The 15,386-nt window shown below is 33.0% G+C and overlaps 1 protein-coding gene across 1 annotated transcript; it reads left to right on the top strand.

Annotated features, from left to right (window-relative positions):
* Window positions 1-1,781: 1,781 nt before the first annotated feature.
* Window positions 1,782-6,413, top strand: LOC143225311 (uncharacterized). Its single transcript, XM_076454458.1, has 5 exons — window positions 1,782-1,937; window positions 2,349-2,428; window positions 3,510-3,614; window positions 4,093-4,185; window positions 6,262-6,413. The coding sequence occupies exons 1-4, from the start codon at window positions 1,820-1,822 to the stop codon at window positions 4,180-4,182; spliced, it is 393 nt and encodes a 130-aa protein (XP_076310573.1). The 5' UTR covers window positions 1,782-1,819; the 3' UTR covers window positions 4,183-4,185; window positions 6,262-6,413.
* Window positions 6,414-15,386: the final 8,973 nt, after the last annotated feature.

Here is a 15,386-nt window from a genome sequence, read left to right on the forward strand (position 1 = left end):
TAGCGTGTTCCTTGATCAAATTTAAAGTTAACAGGTGTTAAAGTTAAATTTAATTGTCAGCTTGAGAACAAGCTTGAAACAGAGGAGGGAAGAAAAGTGTGAATGCAAACATACATTTTACTATTTACTCTTAGTAATAAATGATTTTTTAAAATGTATCATTTTAGTTTAGTTTGTATCATACTCTGATTGTGTTTGATGTAAATCTTTTACGGGTGCCACCATAAAATAATATGGATTTACTCAAGCTATTAACCAATACAGCATTCCCTGTTAATGCAAATTAGATCACGCAACAATGTTGTACCTAATTTAAGAATGGACACACTTTGTTTACTATTAATTTCAGGAAGTAAGATATCTCCACCTTGAGCCCGAACTTGATCATTTTTGCCAGAATTGTTCAAACATTTTTAGCCACCTAGCGACACATGTTCTCTCAAGATATTACTCAATTTGTAATTCATTGAATTTTAAAGTCGTTTGGCAATACGTAGTAAACGAAGGCAATAATAATCTACAATATAAACTTCCTGTATACACATATCTATTTAATACTTACAACACCATTACTGAGGTGTACTTCCATATGTATAAGTGAAGAACGAGTGTCTTTACAAAATTTCAACCATTTAGATTGGATGTTTTGTCTTCTTTAGTTAAATTCGTTAAATTGTTAAATGAACCATTTTATGTTTTAGAGTGACAGGAAGGAGGAAGTTATCATAACATTTTCAGATATTAAAAAGTTATGTTTTATATCTATAAACAATATTTATTTTAATTAGTTGACATACATTCTCAAGATAACATTTCAAACATCCAACTTTTACTTATTCATTTGGCCAAATAACATTATTGTTCACATTGTAACTTTTTATGCGATACACTACTAAGCAGCAAGGTTTTAAAAACATGATAGTCAAGTTTAATTAACATTAATTTTAAATTACAATCCAGATGCAGGGAGGTCATTCGGAAGCTTCAGGCCTTATCCTGCTGTTTTATCCAAGTAAAAGATTGACTGTCACTTCTATAGTGCTCCCACAGATGAAAGTGGGAAATATATTTAATGGTTTTACTATTATAGCATTGGATCCCTCGAGCTGCAGATTGACACGCTAACCACTGAACGACAGCTGGCTCAGTTATGAATATAATACTTTCTGAGACAATTTGGTATCGATTGGTAAGTTCAAAGTTGATATGATAGATACATGATATTATAATATGATATAAATTATTTATGTATATAAAATAACGTCAAACATACTAGTCGTTCCAAGAATATACAACATATATTGAAACTAAAACACACAAATATTTCTATAAGCGACTTACAAGATACACGTCTATTATTTCAATGTTGTTTGGCAGTTTAAGTTATTAGTTGATCAGTAAAAAAATAGTTAATAATGTTCTATACTAAAATTCTTATGCCGTTCGTGAATTTGCAATATACGCAATATCAACCTGTATTATATTTTCCGTAGTAGATGTATCTACAAACAGCTTTTCCAACCTGTAATATTTATAACGTGCTTTAGCAGAGTGAAACTTTCACGAGGATAAAATGTTAGACAAACAGATTCTAGTCATGTGATCTAATTGTATGAAATATGATGCCTGTTTTTGGTATAGGCACTCAGTTATTGGTTGTAGCCAAACGTAGTTTCTCCAATCCGAAAAAAGGTAACATAATGATTGGGAAATATACTAGTAAAATACTATTACTCTTAGGGTACTTACAAATTAGTTTAAATTATTGAGTGAAAGCAGTTAGATGAATGATATAAAAAGGGTCTTGTAAGATAAATATATGCATGAAAACAACAAGATTCTCAACATGAAAGCTCTATTTGTAACTCTCGTTGTGCTCGTAACCCTAACGTTGACGAAAGGCAACATGATCGATGTAGGCTCTCAAATAATATGTAGTAAGTTCGTTTCAAACTTAATTGGTGTATAAATTGTTAAGTTATCGTATTATTGGAATAAATGTTTTATTTTCATATGTGTACTTGAGAATTAAAATACAACGCAACAAAAACTAAAGTAAAATATTAAGGTTTTGTGAAATTTTATTTTTCGTGTTGATATTTTCTGCGACTCTAAGAAGTACAAAGTTAATTTTGAAAATTTCAACAGATATCTTACTTCTGTGTTACACATTAACTTCTAAAGCATTAGACTTTTATACTCAACGATAATTTACAAGAGGTGTGTAATAAGGCAACTTCTTCCTTTTTAATTTATTAAAGTGTTTTTACAAAAACCGGTTTGTCGCATGAGAAAAATATCCTCTTCGAGTGAAATCAGTATTTTGTTTTATTTTTTCGAAAATTCAGAGATGAATAAAGACAAGCCTGACAAAGTCAACGAAATGAGAAAATGTATGGAATCAGTCTTTAAAGAAAAGTCAGATAGGGTTGGTACTTTTAACATTACGATTAAAAGTGTTTTGGTAATTTATTGTAATTTGGTAAACAACGTGCTCCTAACATAAATATACCAGCTTTAGACATAAATTACAGATATAGCATGATGTAATTTTAATTTAATTTTCTCTATTTTAGTTATAATTTTCATTCTCTATATTTGTATTAAAAATGTTATATACCTCCAGTTTAAAATCGGTAAGTTTATAAATAAAGATATGGAAATAATAATTAAAATTTAATTTATATTGAGGATTAATTTGACACATTAAGGAAGAAACCCAAAAATCAGAGTTATCTGATGGATCAGGGCACATTATGCACTACCAAGACCAAGACCGAGCGAACAGAACACAGATACCATATTGTGTCACTAAAAGAAAAAAACAACAACATTCAAGTATTTTAAAACTGAAAAATGAATATCTACAATTTTTAACTAATTGAAATTCTTGACTTTCGCGCAAAGCTACTCGAGGGCTATCTGCACTAGTCGTCCCTAATTTAGCAGTGTAAGACTAGAGGGAAGGCAGCTAGTCATCACCACCCACCACCAACTTTTGGGCTACTCTTTTACCAACGAATAGTGGGATTGACTGTCACATTATAACGCCACCATGGCTGAAAAGGGCAACATGTTTGGTGCGACCGGGATGCGAAATGTGATTTTGTTTTCCTCCTAGTAGCGCAGCGATATCTCTAAGGCCCTATAACGCTATACTAGGGTTTCAGTATCCATGGTAGACAGAATACATTGTATAGTTTTATGTTTATTTACATCCTACCAACCAATCATTTTATTTTATTTGTTTTCATTATGTTTTTACTTTTCTACCTTTGTTTCAAGAATATTACTTACTTTCAGTTTATCAGCAGCTATTTATGTCTTAATAAACATATTGAGATGATAAACAAACTGAAGAGCAGCATATTTGAAAGTTGTTATAATACAATTTAAGACAATTGTATGGTTTTTGACACATAAATTTAAGTATACAATTAAATATTATGAAAACAACGGTGTAGAATATAAGATAAAAGTTGATTTAACAGAATTTTTTTTATCTCAAGCTTCCAGAAGGAATTCGAGAATGTGAATTTTCAAAATTTCCTTACAAGAATTATCATGCATATTTAAATGAAATGTGTAAGAAAGAAAGAAAGGCTGATGTACAGGTAATTATGAACTATTACAAATATTTATTTATTATCTACTCTTATATAATTAATCTCTGAATTATATTTCTTTATTTATCTTAAAATATTCTATAATGAGCTATTATAGAAAAATGTTCCTTTTATAACCACTAGGTTTCTAAGTTAGGTTTCAGTATTCTACATAATTCGTTTATTCATGTTATGAGTTAAAAGGTTGATTTTGAAACTCTAAACAGATACAAAATTTAAGAGAAAAGTCTACAAACTCTGTAAATGTGTTTCGCTAACATGTACATTACTGTTTGGGAGCTGTAAATAAAAGAAAACATGAAGTAACTTCAACTAATAGTCAGCAAGGAAAATTTTATATGTGATACCCTACAATATAACTAGATTTCAGTTCTAAATCTTTAAATAAAAATATTTTATGCTTGAACAAACTTACAATATTGCAGTATTTTACATAACATCAAGTCTTATTTATGTATGCTTGCAGGATATAAAAAATTGTATCGCTGATAAATTCGCAGCAATTCACGAGGATCCAGAGAATGTACTGGCTAAACTGATTGATAAGTGTTTTTAAGAGGTAAATTAATGAGGTTAAAATACAATTATATATGTCCATTATTTTCTACAAAAGTGTTTAAAATATTTGTAGTTTCAAATAAAGTAACATACTGTGTAACTGTTAAACTCTATAGTAAATATTTATGCATAAATTTCATAACTTTCAGTTTAAGTGGGAATACCATAAAAATTAAAAATAAAACTTTCTTGTACATAATATTATAAACTATTATGTTTAATCATTTTTATAAAACATATTAAACTCGTGCTTTTTATATTCTTTTATTTTCTAAAATACATGAATTTATGAAAATCCAGGGTATCGTATTTAGTATGTAGGGATAGGTTGAGAAAGAAATAGCATTTTATCTGTCATTCTTTGCTGCTTAGATATTTACTATAAAAGTACTAGAGTTGTATAGCCTTATTTAAAAATATAATGGTCATTCACAGCTTATATAAAAGCAGTATTATTCTGTTCTTCTACAATACGCATTTCTTATTAGAAAATAATAACAAAGAAAATACTACTTAGCAGCGAGTACCTTTTCATATTTCACAATAACAGTTTCAGTTCTAGTCACTAGATGGTAGCATCGTGTGACCAGATAGAATTTTTTGGTTATTATCTACCCATTGTGATTTTAGCGACGCAAGTGTAAGTGAAGAGAGTGCTACTCTAATAAGCCTAATGTTGTCGTTGTTGTTGTCAAAATATCGATTAAATGTTTAGCTTATTTCTGAATTAATTTATTTTCTGTTATATCACCAAAGTGTTTAGTAGGAAAAAAACTGGAGACTACAAAATAAGAAGTGAAGAACTATTCTTCAGTTCTGTAGTCTATACATTTCATTTTATACTTTCAAAACGCAGACGGGATTTTTTTAAATAGGTTGACAAAATACCTTTCAACTAAAGCATGTAACAAAAATCAACATTTCCACAGAACTTAGCAATTAATACGCACGTGTTTAAAACTGTTTTTTATCTTTTAGCAATATATTTTTAACTGAAACAAATAACAGCATACATCATCTTTACGGATTTCTCCTTTCTTAAATAAAAAAGAAGAATATTTAGTTGTGTATTTCTCACATATAGTTGAAACTAAAAAAGACACGAATATATAAGAAATATAAACTATAACAGGAAGTCGAATGGCTAGATCGATAAATGTCAAAGAAACTAAGTCATACTAATTATTATGTAGGGAGTTTGTATGACACGAAATAGATAATTATTGCTTCTAATATTCAGGTGCAACAAAATTTATAAGATATGATAATTCTAAGACAGTGAACGTTAAATCTATATGTATAGCAACACTTTGATGTATAGAATGAAATACGGCATGACAGATGAAATATTAACTAGCACTTACATAGTTTGATTTTGAAATTCGCAAACAAGCACACAGGTGAACAATTTAGAATGATAATTCAGACAGTGAACGTTAAATCTATATGTATAGCAACACTTTGATGTATAGAATGAAATACGGCATCACAGATGAAATATTAACTAGCACTTACATAGTTTGATTTTGAATTTCGCGCAAAGCTACACGGGACTATCTGTGCCAGCCGTCCCTAATTTAGTAGTGTAAGAATAGAGGAAAAGCAGGTAGTCATTATCACCCACCGCCAAGTGTCACTCTTTACCAATGAATAGTGGCTTTGACATAACATTATTACGTCTGAAAGGGCGAGCATATTTGATTTGACCTGGATTCAAACCTGCGACCCTCAGATTACGAGTCGAGCGCCTTAACGACCTCTCCAAGTCGGGCCTACTTATATATAATTTGAGATTAGGTAAATTAATGAAAAATATAAATAAAAAATGTGATTTTTATTTAATTCAACATGAAAAACTGATTAACTGTTCATTTTTATGACTTTCGAATTAAGATTTATAACTTTATGAAATGAAAAATAACAAAGATATCTCTTTAATTTATAACATTGGTCAGTATTTTGTTATTTTTTACAACTTCTGGTACTAAATTGTTTGACTGATATATCAAATGAAATATTATTAGTTTTATTCTAAGTGAATTAATATTAATTATTACAAAATAATTTATACTTACAGCCTGAACAGATCACTGAACAGCTGATGAGGACTAACATCTACATATTAACTATACTATAATAACCTAAATCTGTCCTGGTGTTCTTTTTTTGGTATTTGTTGAACTCTCCAATACCTTTATCTCGATAATAAAACTTTCTTAAAGCAAAAAAGCTGTTGACTTTGTAATGACTTATTAAATATGGTTTATATGGTTTATTAAAAAGTATCCTAAATTATACTGACACAGAACGTTTCAATTAATAAAACAGTCATCAATTTCAAACATTGAAAATTAAAAACAAGAACATTTGAAAATATATATATATATATTTAAAGGGGTCGAAAACTCGTATTAGAACATTGCATTAATGTTTGTATAAACTTTCTTCAAATAGAAATGAGCCATCGTTTTCACGATTACATGTTATTAAATAATTTGTAACATCTAAAGAATGTTTGTTTTTAATTTCGCAAAGTTACACGAGTGCTGGCAATAAATGTTATTCGTTCCTAATTTAGTAGTGTAAGACAGAGAGGAGGCAGGTAGTTATCACTAACCATCGTCAACTCTTTAGGTGATCTTTTCCCAACGAATAGTGAGATTTACAGTCACAGTAATCCGCTCTAACAATCTGGCCATATCGGGTCATCTGCGATTTTACACCATTAAACCAAAGTTGTGTAAATATATTGGAAGTTCAAGATTTCTTTAAATCCTGGTAGTAAAAAATAATTTCGTTTTTTACGCAACAAATATTGGTTAATGGTAAAGGAACAAAGTACAAAACATTCATTTCTTTACTACACATAACGAAACGTGTCTTCAGTAGAACAACTTGTGTTACTGTGATAAAAATCAAACTGAGAAATATTGAGTTCAAAATGTATCTGATAATTTTGTGTAATTTATCGTAAAGGTACTCAACGGTTATTTGCGATAAAAACCGACTGTAATTATTAAAGTGAAAGTCTATTTGTTTGAAATTAAGCAAAAAGCTACAAAATGAGCTGTCTGAGCTCTGCTCAACACGGGTATTATAACCTGGTTTTTAGCGTTGTAAATCCGAAGACATAACGGTGTACCACGGGTGGAAAAGCGAAAGTGAAAGACTAAAGAGATGTTAGCTTGTCTATTCAATCTACTGTTTGTTGTTGTTTTTGAATTTTGCGCCAAGCTACACAACAGTTATCTGTGATAACCGTCCCTAATTTAGCAGTGTAAGACTAGAGGGAAGGCAGCTAGTCATCACCACCCACCGCCATTTCTTTTACCGATGAATAATGGGATTGACCGTCATATTATAACGCTCTCACGGCTGAAAAGGCGAGCAGATTACTAGTCGAACGCCCTAATCACTTGGATATGCCGGGCCATCAATTTACCGTTTAATCGTAACTGTAACTGTTCTTTACGAGCGTATAGTGGCATTAAAAGTCACAATCTAACATCTTCACGGTTTAAAAGCGAGCACGTTCGGTAACGGAATTCGAACCCGTGAAACGTAATTCAAGAGCCCAAACGATGAAGCCATAGTTGATAAAGTAAGAAAAGTAAACTGCGTTATCTTAAATATTTATCAGTAGTGGAAAGTTATGACTCAAAGTGTAATATAGTAAACTTGTTTACAATGATTATAATGAATTAATTATATTTAGTGCTATTATTAAAGTATGAAAGTAAAAATTATACTTAAAAATTATTACAAATAAACATACTTTTGAATGCTATATTAAATATCTTCTCTTCTCTTAAGTACAATCATAAAAGTTATGAAAATAAGTAAATAGGTCATAAATCATTTTAAGTCATTCTATAAGCAGCTATAGATGATAATGAATTAAAAACATATATGCATCACTGGGTATTGAATGCTATCATTTACTAAAAATTATTAAGGTCGTATTTTCAGGGTCTGTTTCTTCGTACCTACTTTGAAAAATGACTTGACCATATGGTAGACTTCTGGACTTCGGACCTGTTGAGCTCGTTCGAATTTGTTCTAGGACTATACATGAGTTATAAGTTTAACCTATAAAAAGTGATGTCAAATCCTACTTTGGATGTTGTGCACGTGTAAGAAATTAAGACAGCTTTTCAATAATAACTATTTTTATGTATGACCATTCTTCTCTTATAGAACAATCATAGCCTCAAAGTGCGAATTGATTTTTATGTATGTGAGTTGACATTATAAGTGACATAGAAATGTAATTTAACAACCATTAGTGTTGTAGTATGCATATATAATGTGTTAGAATTTTCTTTTACTGGATGACAACACATGTTCACATCAGGCTTCACTGGGTAATATGTTCCTATAGGAAGAGGATAACAAATAAATGAACTTCTCAAGAGGATCATCACACTTGGATCTGATAGGAAGTCCTTGGGAGAAGCGTGACAATACCTGATTCACCTTCAATGTGCTTGATGAAACAGAATTATCTTCGATGGGGTGGTTCATCACGTTTTCCAGCAGCTCTTATATATTTACTAATTTAATCATCTAATATCGATTAAGGACTTACATTAGTTTGTGAGGTGCTCATTCTCTTTATTACAAAACGTTTTCTAATCCATTATTGTACTGTTACATATGTAGTACCAGAGAGCATCTCTTAAAATGAGCTCCAATATCAGAAACCAAAACCAGTTAACTGACGCTTGTTTTCCATAAAGATAGAATTCTAAATGACATTAACATTTTATAATCTCAGTACTTATGTCTTCTTATGGTCAAGATACACAGGTCTTTGATTAACCCTTAAATAGTGTATGACAGAATAAGTTACATACGCTGCTGATATTTTTCTTTGAAAACTATTGCTAATCCTTCAACGTTTATTCAATTTCACATTATTTTTATAGCAATTATCTTAATATCAGACAACTCTCACGTTATTACTTTTATAAATTATGTTATTTTTGGTAAATGGTTTACCTGTCTTCGTAAGGAAATACGGTGTAAAACAAATATAATAAAACAATTAACTGTGAGAACGAAATAAACAGAGAATACAACAACAAATATATGTAGTTTTAAAAGTATTATAACATTAAATGTTTATGAAAGTAATGATGGCCAAATGTCAAAGAGATTTAATTTACGATAAATGCTGCTATCGAGCCTCCCCCCAGTGGCACAGCGGCATGTCTGCGGGCCTACAACGTTAGAAACCAGGTTTGATACCCATGGTTAGCAGAGAACAGATAACCCTTTGTGCTTCCTTAGAAATACATAAACAAAAATAATAGTATATATAACACAGAACATAAAAATGTATTAAGGAAACAAACGTGGTAACAACAAAACCATAAACATTTAATTTTTAAAACAATGCTGCTATTTGGCCTGTTTATATAGCTTTCAATACGATTTAGAGGAATGGTTTTACTCCGTATAATAAAACAACAAAATGTAAAGTACATAAACAGACATGTGAAAGTTGAGCATTGCGAACACATACTTAGCTTTACTATTTGCAGTTTGTCATCGAGCACAGAGATTACTCTCTAGTGTCACAATGATATGGCTACTGGCGTGAAAGCTAGAAATCGTGCTTTAATACTGCTAGTGGCAGATCATAGACAGCCCATTGTGTAGCTATATATTTAATTCCTAAAACAAGAGAATAACGGTGTAATTTCGATTGTGTAACTCTATTATAAATTTTCTTTGTAGTGTACCTGTTTAAAAATAGATTTCTATTACACATAAATTTAAAACACTTATTTCAATCCCCACTTTCCTATGATCATCTTATTGTTTGTCCCTCATCTTCAGAATAAATATTATTTTGGCCACTGATTTTCAAATGGTTGGACCACACTGTTTAACTAATCAGCAAATTCCTTGTTTACCGACATCTACCTACACGTTGAAATGTGATTACTGTTGAATGTCATAAGCTAAGTGAATTATACATCCAAATTGTAGGCTAGGCTATCATATACAAACCACAAGTAGTTTGGTAATATTTTTATAAACTGTAATAATTATAAGAGTTACACTTCCTTCCATAGTTATAGAAACTTTTATATTAGGTTTGCGAGTATCTTTTCATCACATAAACAGTTACAAACATGTAACAGAAATGTTTATTTTCAGAAATAAAGTATTTTCTAGAAAGTAAAACACTAAAATCTTCTCAAAAAGGAAGCATTTGTAATCCATAATTCTTCCTAACAGTGCTTTCGCCTGTACGGTATGGTAGAGTTCTTCCATATGAATCAAACGCAATTTAGTAACGTCATATTTAGCTGACACTTAAAAGTTCTTATTATTTACACATATACTGGGGAAGCACTGCGTCCCTTGCTACCATGGACCGCACATCTTTGATATATATATACATTGCGAATAATACATTAAATATAATACTTTGTCATAGAATTATACAACTTTAAGAATCATGACACTATGTAACAAAATTCAATAAAAATACAACCTTGTGATCATAAAATTATATCGCACATAAAAGCAAATGTTCTCTTTTTGGTAAAGGCCAAACAGTATCAGTAATCACACAACTGAAGGGCTATTTTAACGCTGGGATAAATTTCAAAGAAACCAGAGGAATGTTCTGGTTAGATTTTATAAGCAGATATGAGAAGTTTTACGAAACCGAGAAAAATTTTGCTCAATTTTTTGCCCACTATTGTCATCACTTGTGTTGTTGACACCTGACTGACCTCTCATATGAAGTCCACGGGCAACTCTCAATATTTTAGTCTAGTCCTCTGAAGCTGACACATCTGATAGTCTCTATTTACTCATGAGCACACCATTTTTGAAAAGGTAACTTTCTCCAGTTCATTCTTTGTTGTGTGTGTGTGTTTTGTTATAGCAAAGCCACATAGGGGCTATCTGCTGAATCCACCGATTGGAATCGAACCCCTGATTTTAGCGTTGTAAATTCGAAGACTTACAGCTGTACTAGCAGGGGACTTCATTCTTTGGAAGTGCATTTTTAAAAAGTGAAGAGATCTGTGCATTCTCTTCTTACAATCTTCTAGCAAGCGAAACTTCACCAGGTGTACCAGTTCCTTCACGTCCATCATTGTCACTCACCAAGGAATTGTCTGTACGACAATTAATCACAAGGTTTCCGAGGGATCTAACAAATTTCTAACACAAATCTGTAGTGTCGTCTTGTGAGCATGTGTCTATCATTTGTTTACTTGCTTAACTTCTCAACCTGAGATCGAGTCACAGTACTCGAGGAAAACTCATCGGGATACACCTTAGATACAACGTCATTTTTAGGTGAAACAGTGATCGGCTTGTCAACCATTTTTGGTTTGTTAACAACTTTTCTCTCGACCAAATCGTTATCTATCAATGTTAATACACCCTTTGTTTGCAGTGTAGGTCCTACTCCAACTCCAACTGCTCCCTAAACTTTATCTGATGTTAAGTGAAGAGCATTAATAATATCACCCTCAATACCCTGACAAATAACACACTGACCAGTGGCAGAACTCAATTTTAAAGACAGTATACTTCTTACAACAATGATTGAGTTGCTCCAATATCATATAGAATATATATAGAAATGAGATTAACAGTGTAATTTGTCACAGACAGAGAACCAACAAACACAAAAGCCTATATTCTTTCTTAACTACATCAACATTTACGTCAATGGTCAAATCAACAACATCGTGTGATTTAGTGAAACAAGTCCATATGTGGACACATATGCACTGGGTGTTGTCTCATTTTTTTATCACCAACAACTAAACATAACATGACCAGGCTTTTCAAAAATGGCCCGGCATGGCCAAGCGTGTTAAGGCATGCGACTCGTAATCTGAGAGTCGCGGGTTCGCATCCCAGTCGCGCCAAACATGCTCGCCCTTTCAGCCGTGGGGGCGTTATAACGTTACGGTCAATCCCACTATTCGTTGGTAAAAGAGTAGCTCAAGAGTTGGCGGTGGGTGGTGATGACTAGCTGCCTTCCCTCTAGTCTTACACTGCTAAATTAGAGACGGCTAGCGCAGATAGCTCTTGAGTAGCTTTGTGCGAAATTCAAAACAAACAAACAAAGCTTTCCAAAAAAAATATCAGACAGGACTTGATAATCTTGATGAAGTTTTATCATGACCAAAGTTAATTCATTGAAGCTAAACAGTTTGCAATTTTGAAACCTATAACGTTCCTGACAAAAATATATGTAGTTCTCCTATTAATAAGCTTTAATCACAGTTACAGCTTCCGTGGTTTATAATAATACTAACTAGCAAACCAACAATACATTGTTTCTCGGCACGTTTGTTTTTAAGCGCTTAAGCAAGGTTCTAGAAAAGTCAGCTGAAGCAACAATACTGTCGTTTACACATTCATATATATTTTATTCTGAAGCACATGGGTAGGGTGATTGTCATTTACACACCTTATCTTCTACAGCATGTTAAACAAATAAGTAATTATATATTAAATAAAAAACTATATTACACAACACTGCGATATATTTTAACACTTTTCTTCCCTCACAAATTTTTGTTGACATCTTCGTAAACTTCTATTATTTTTAACCAGTTAACATTACATGATACTGCATTAGATTAATTAATAACAATATAGGTGGACTTCAAATGCTTCCCGCTAGTACAGCGGTATGTCTACGGGTCTACAATGAGGGGTTTGATTCCCTTCGGTGGGCTCAGCAGAGGGCCCGATCTATCTTTGGTCTAAGAAAATCCACACTCGACTTCAAATTAAATGCACGTGATCAATTTTATAGTTTTCAGATTTTGTGCTTGCATCTTCTATTGAGTCATGCAAAGATTCGCCTAAAACCAACATAATTTATGTAATTAGTTTAAATTAATGGATGAAAGCTATTGCATTAATGGTATAGAAATGTTTTTTTTCTAACGTGAAATCTTCATGAAAACAACAAAATCATCAACATGTTTGTAGCTTTGGTTGTGCTGGTAATCCTAACGTCGATAAAAATCGACCCTGTAAATGGACAAGGTTGGGAAAGATTGAACAGTAAGTTCATTTTTCAAACTTTATTAATTTATAAAATATTAAGTCATTTGCATTTTTGAAATAAATATTCTATTTTCATATTTGTACCTACTGAATAGAAAACTGTATCATGAGGACATTATTAAAGGAAACAACGTTACTATTACAGAAAAAATCGAAATTGTCCCATCTGTATTATGTAATTTCCAATGGTTCTAAAAAGTTGAGAGTCAGTTCTGAAAATGGAATAGGCATCATTCATCTGGATTAAACATCAACTTCTGGATTTATTTCACTAAGCTATACATTTTTACACAGAACAATATTTAATAATTTATTATATGAGGAAAATACGATAACTTATTTTATTTATTATGAGTTTCTTACGTAAACTGGTCCATAAAATGAGCAAAAATATTCTCTTTATGTAAATCAATCATGTTTCTTTCTCAGGCATGCATATATCGAAACAATCCTGAAAACCTGAATGAGATAAAAGAGTACACCGGAAGTATTTTTTTATTGACAGGCAGATGGGGATAGGATTGATTGTAGTGGTTATTAATTATTTTTCATTAATTAATCATTTATAAATTTGAAAAAGTTTTGGGAACGCGAATCTGCTAACTCATACCATTTTTTTCAGCGAAAAACCTTCTTGATTATATTCAATTATTATTTACATATACTCTTCAAAAAAGAAACGCAAAAGGCAAAATTTGAGACAAATTGTTAACAAGTTTATTCCGGGTAGTTCTGTATGACATGTGTGTAACTTTGCACATTCACTGCTGAACATCCAAAGTCTGCAAAGGCGAAGTCCACGCTCACTAGTTGAAGTTTAACGTCACTCAACGTCAATAACGAGTATGCCTCCCGTGAGCATCAAAAACTGCTTGGCATCTCCTGCCCATGGAAGCGATGAGATGACGAATCACATCCTGTGGAATGGCTTTCCACTCACCCTGCAAAACTGCTGCAAGCTGAGGTAGAGTCTGCGGTTGAGGTTGTCGCCGTCGCAGACGTCGGTTCAACTCGTCCCAAAGATGTTCGATGGGGTTTAAATCTGGTGATCTGGAGGGCCAGGGAAGAACGTTGATGTTGTGGTGTCTCAAGAAGACAGGGGTGAGTCGGGCTGTGTGCATGTTGAAAAACGTCGTTGACGTTCACCATGATGGGTTGCACATGGGGCCTAAGAATCTCGTCGACGTATCGTTGAGCCGTAAGATTCCCTCGAATGTGCAAAAGGTCTGTTCTGGCATTGTAGGCGATGGCAGCCCACATCACGACGCTGCCACCACCAAATCTGTCAACTTCCTGCACACAGTTTCTGCAAAACTTTCACCTCGGCGACGGTAAACACGGGTCCTTCCATCCTGCCTACGAAGCATAAAACGTGATTCATCGCTTAACCAAACATGCCTTCATCATTGATGAGGCCATACCCGATGTGCCCGAGTCCACTGCAGCCGTGCTTGACGATGTTGCTGGGTGAGGATGACGCCTCTGACCGGACGTCGAGGTCGGATTCCTCCATCTCGTCGACGGTTGCGTACGGTCTGATCAGAAATCCTACGCAGCCCTGGTATGGTTGAGGCAGTAGACGTCGCAGTGATGGTCCTATCCCGAAGTTGACGTAACCGGATGTAGCGATCTTGTGCGGGCGTGGTCACACGAGGTCTGCCAGATCGTAGACGGTCACGAGTTGATCCATGTTGTTGGTGACGATTCCATAGCCTTGTGATGGTGCTTGGGTGGACATTCACAACTCTGGCAACATCGTATTGAGATTCACCTGCTTCCAAGCAACCAATGGCGTTGTTGCGTTGTGCTTCAGTCAGTCTTGGCGTAACTGTATTGCGTGTCGGTGGCTTAACACTGAGCTATGGAAACCGAGAACCCGTCACTTTTATAGGGATTTTGCACATGTTGCACTGCAAAACATGCAGATCTCCAAAACAAATTTATTAAACACGCATGCGTTTTGGCGAAAAATCCGATGTTTTTCTCCGTTTTCAAAGTGCACAACTTTTATTGTCATTTTGGTCTGACAGTCAGTGACTTAACACGTGTAACATCACATACTCTGAGCTTGTAACGTTATTACATATATTTCTCCTTAAAATAAAAAAAAATATCCCTTTTCGCTTCTTGTTTTGAAGA

The sequence above is a fragment of the Tachypleus tridentatus genome, chromosome 9 (genome assembly GCF_004210375.1).
Source record: "Tachypleus tridentatus isolate NWPU-2018 chromosome 9, ASM421037v1, whole genome shotgun sequence".
Classification (NCBI taxonomy): Eukaryota; Metazoa; Arthropoda; class Merostomata; order Xiphosura; family Limulidae; genus Tachypleus; species Tachypleus tridentatus.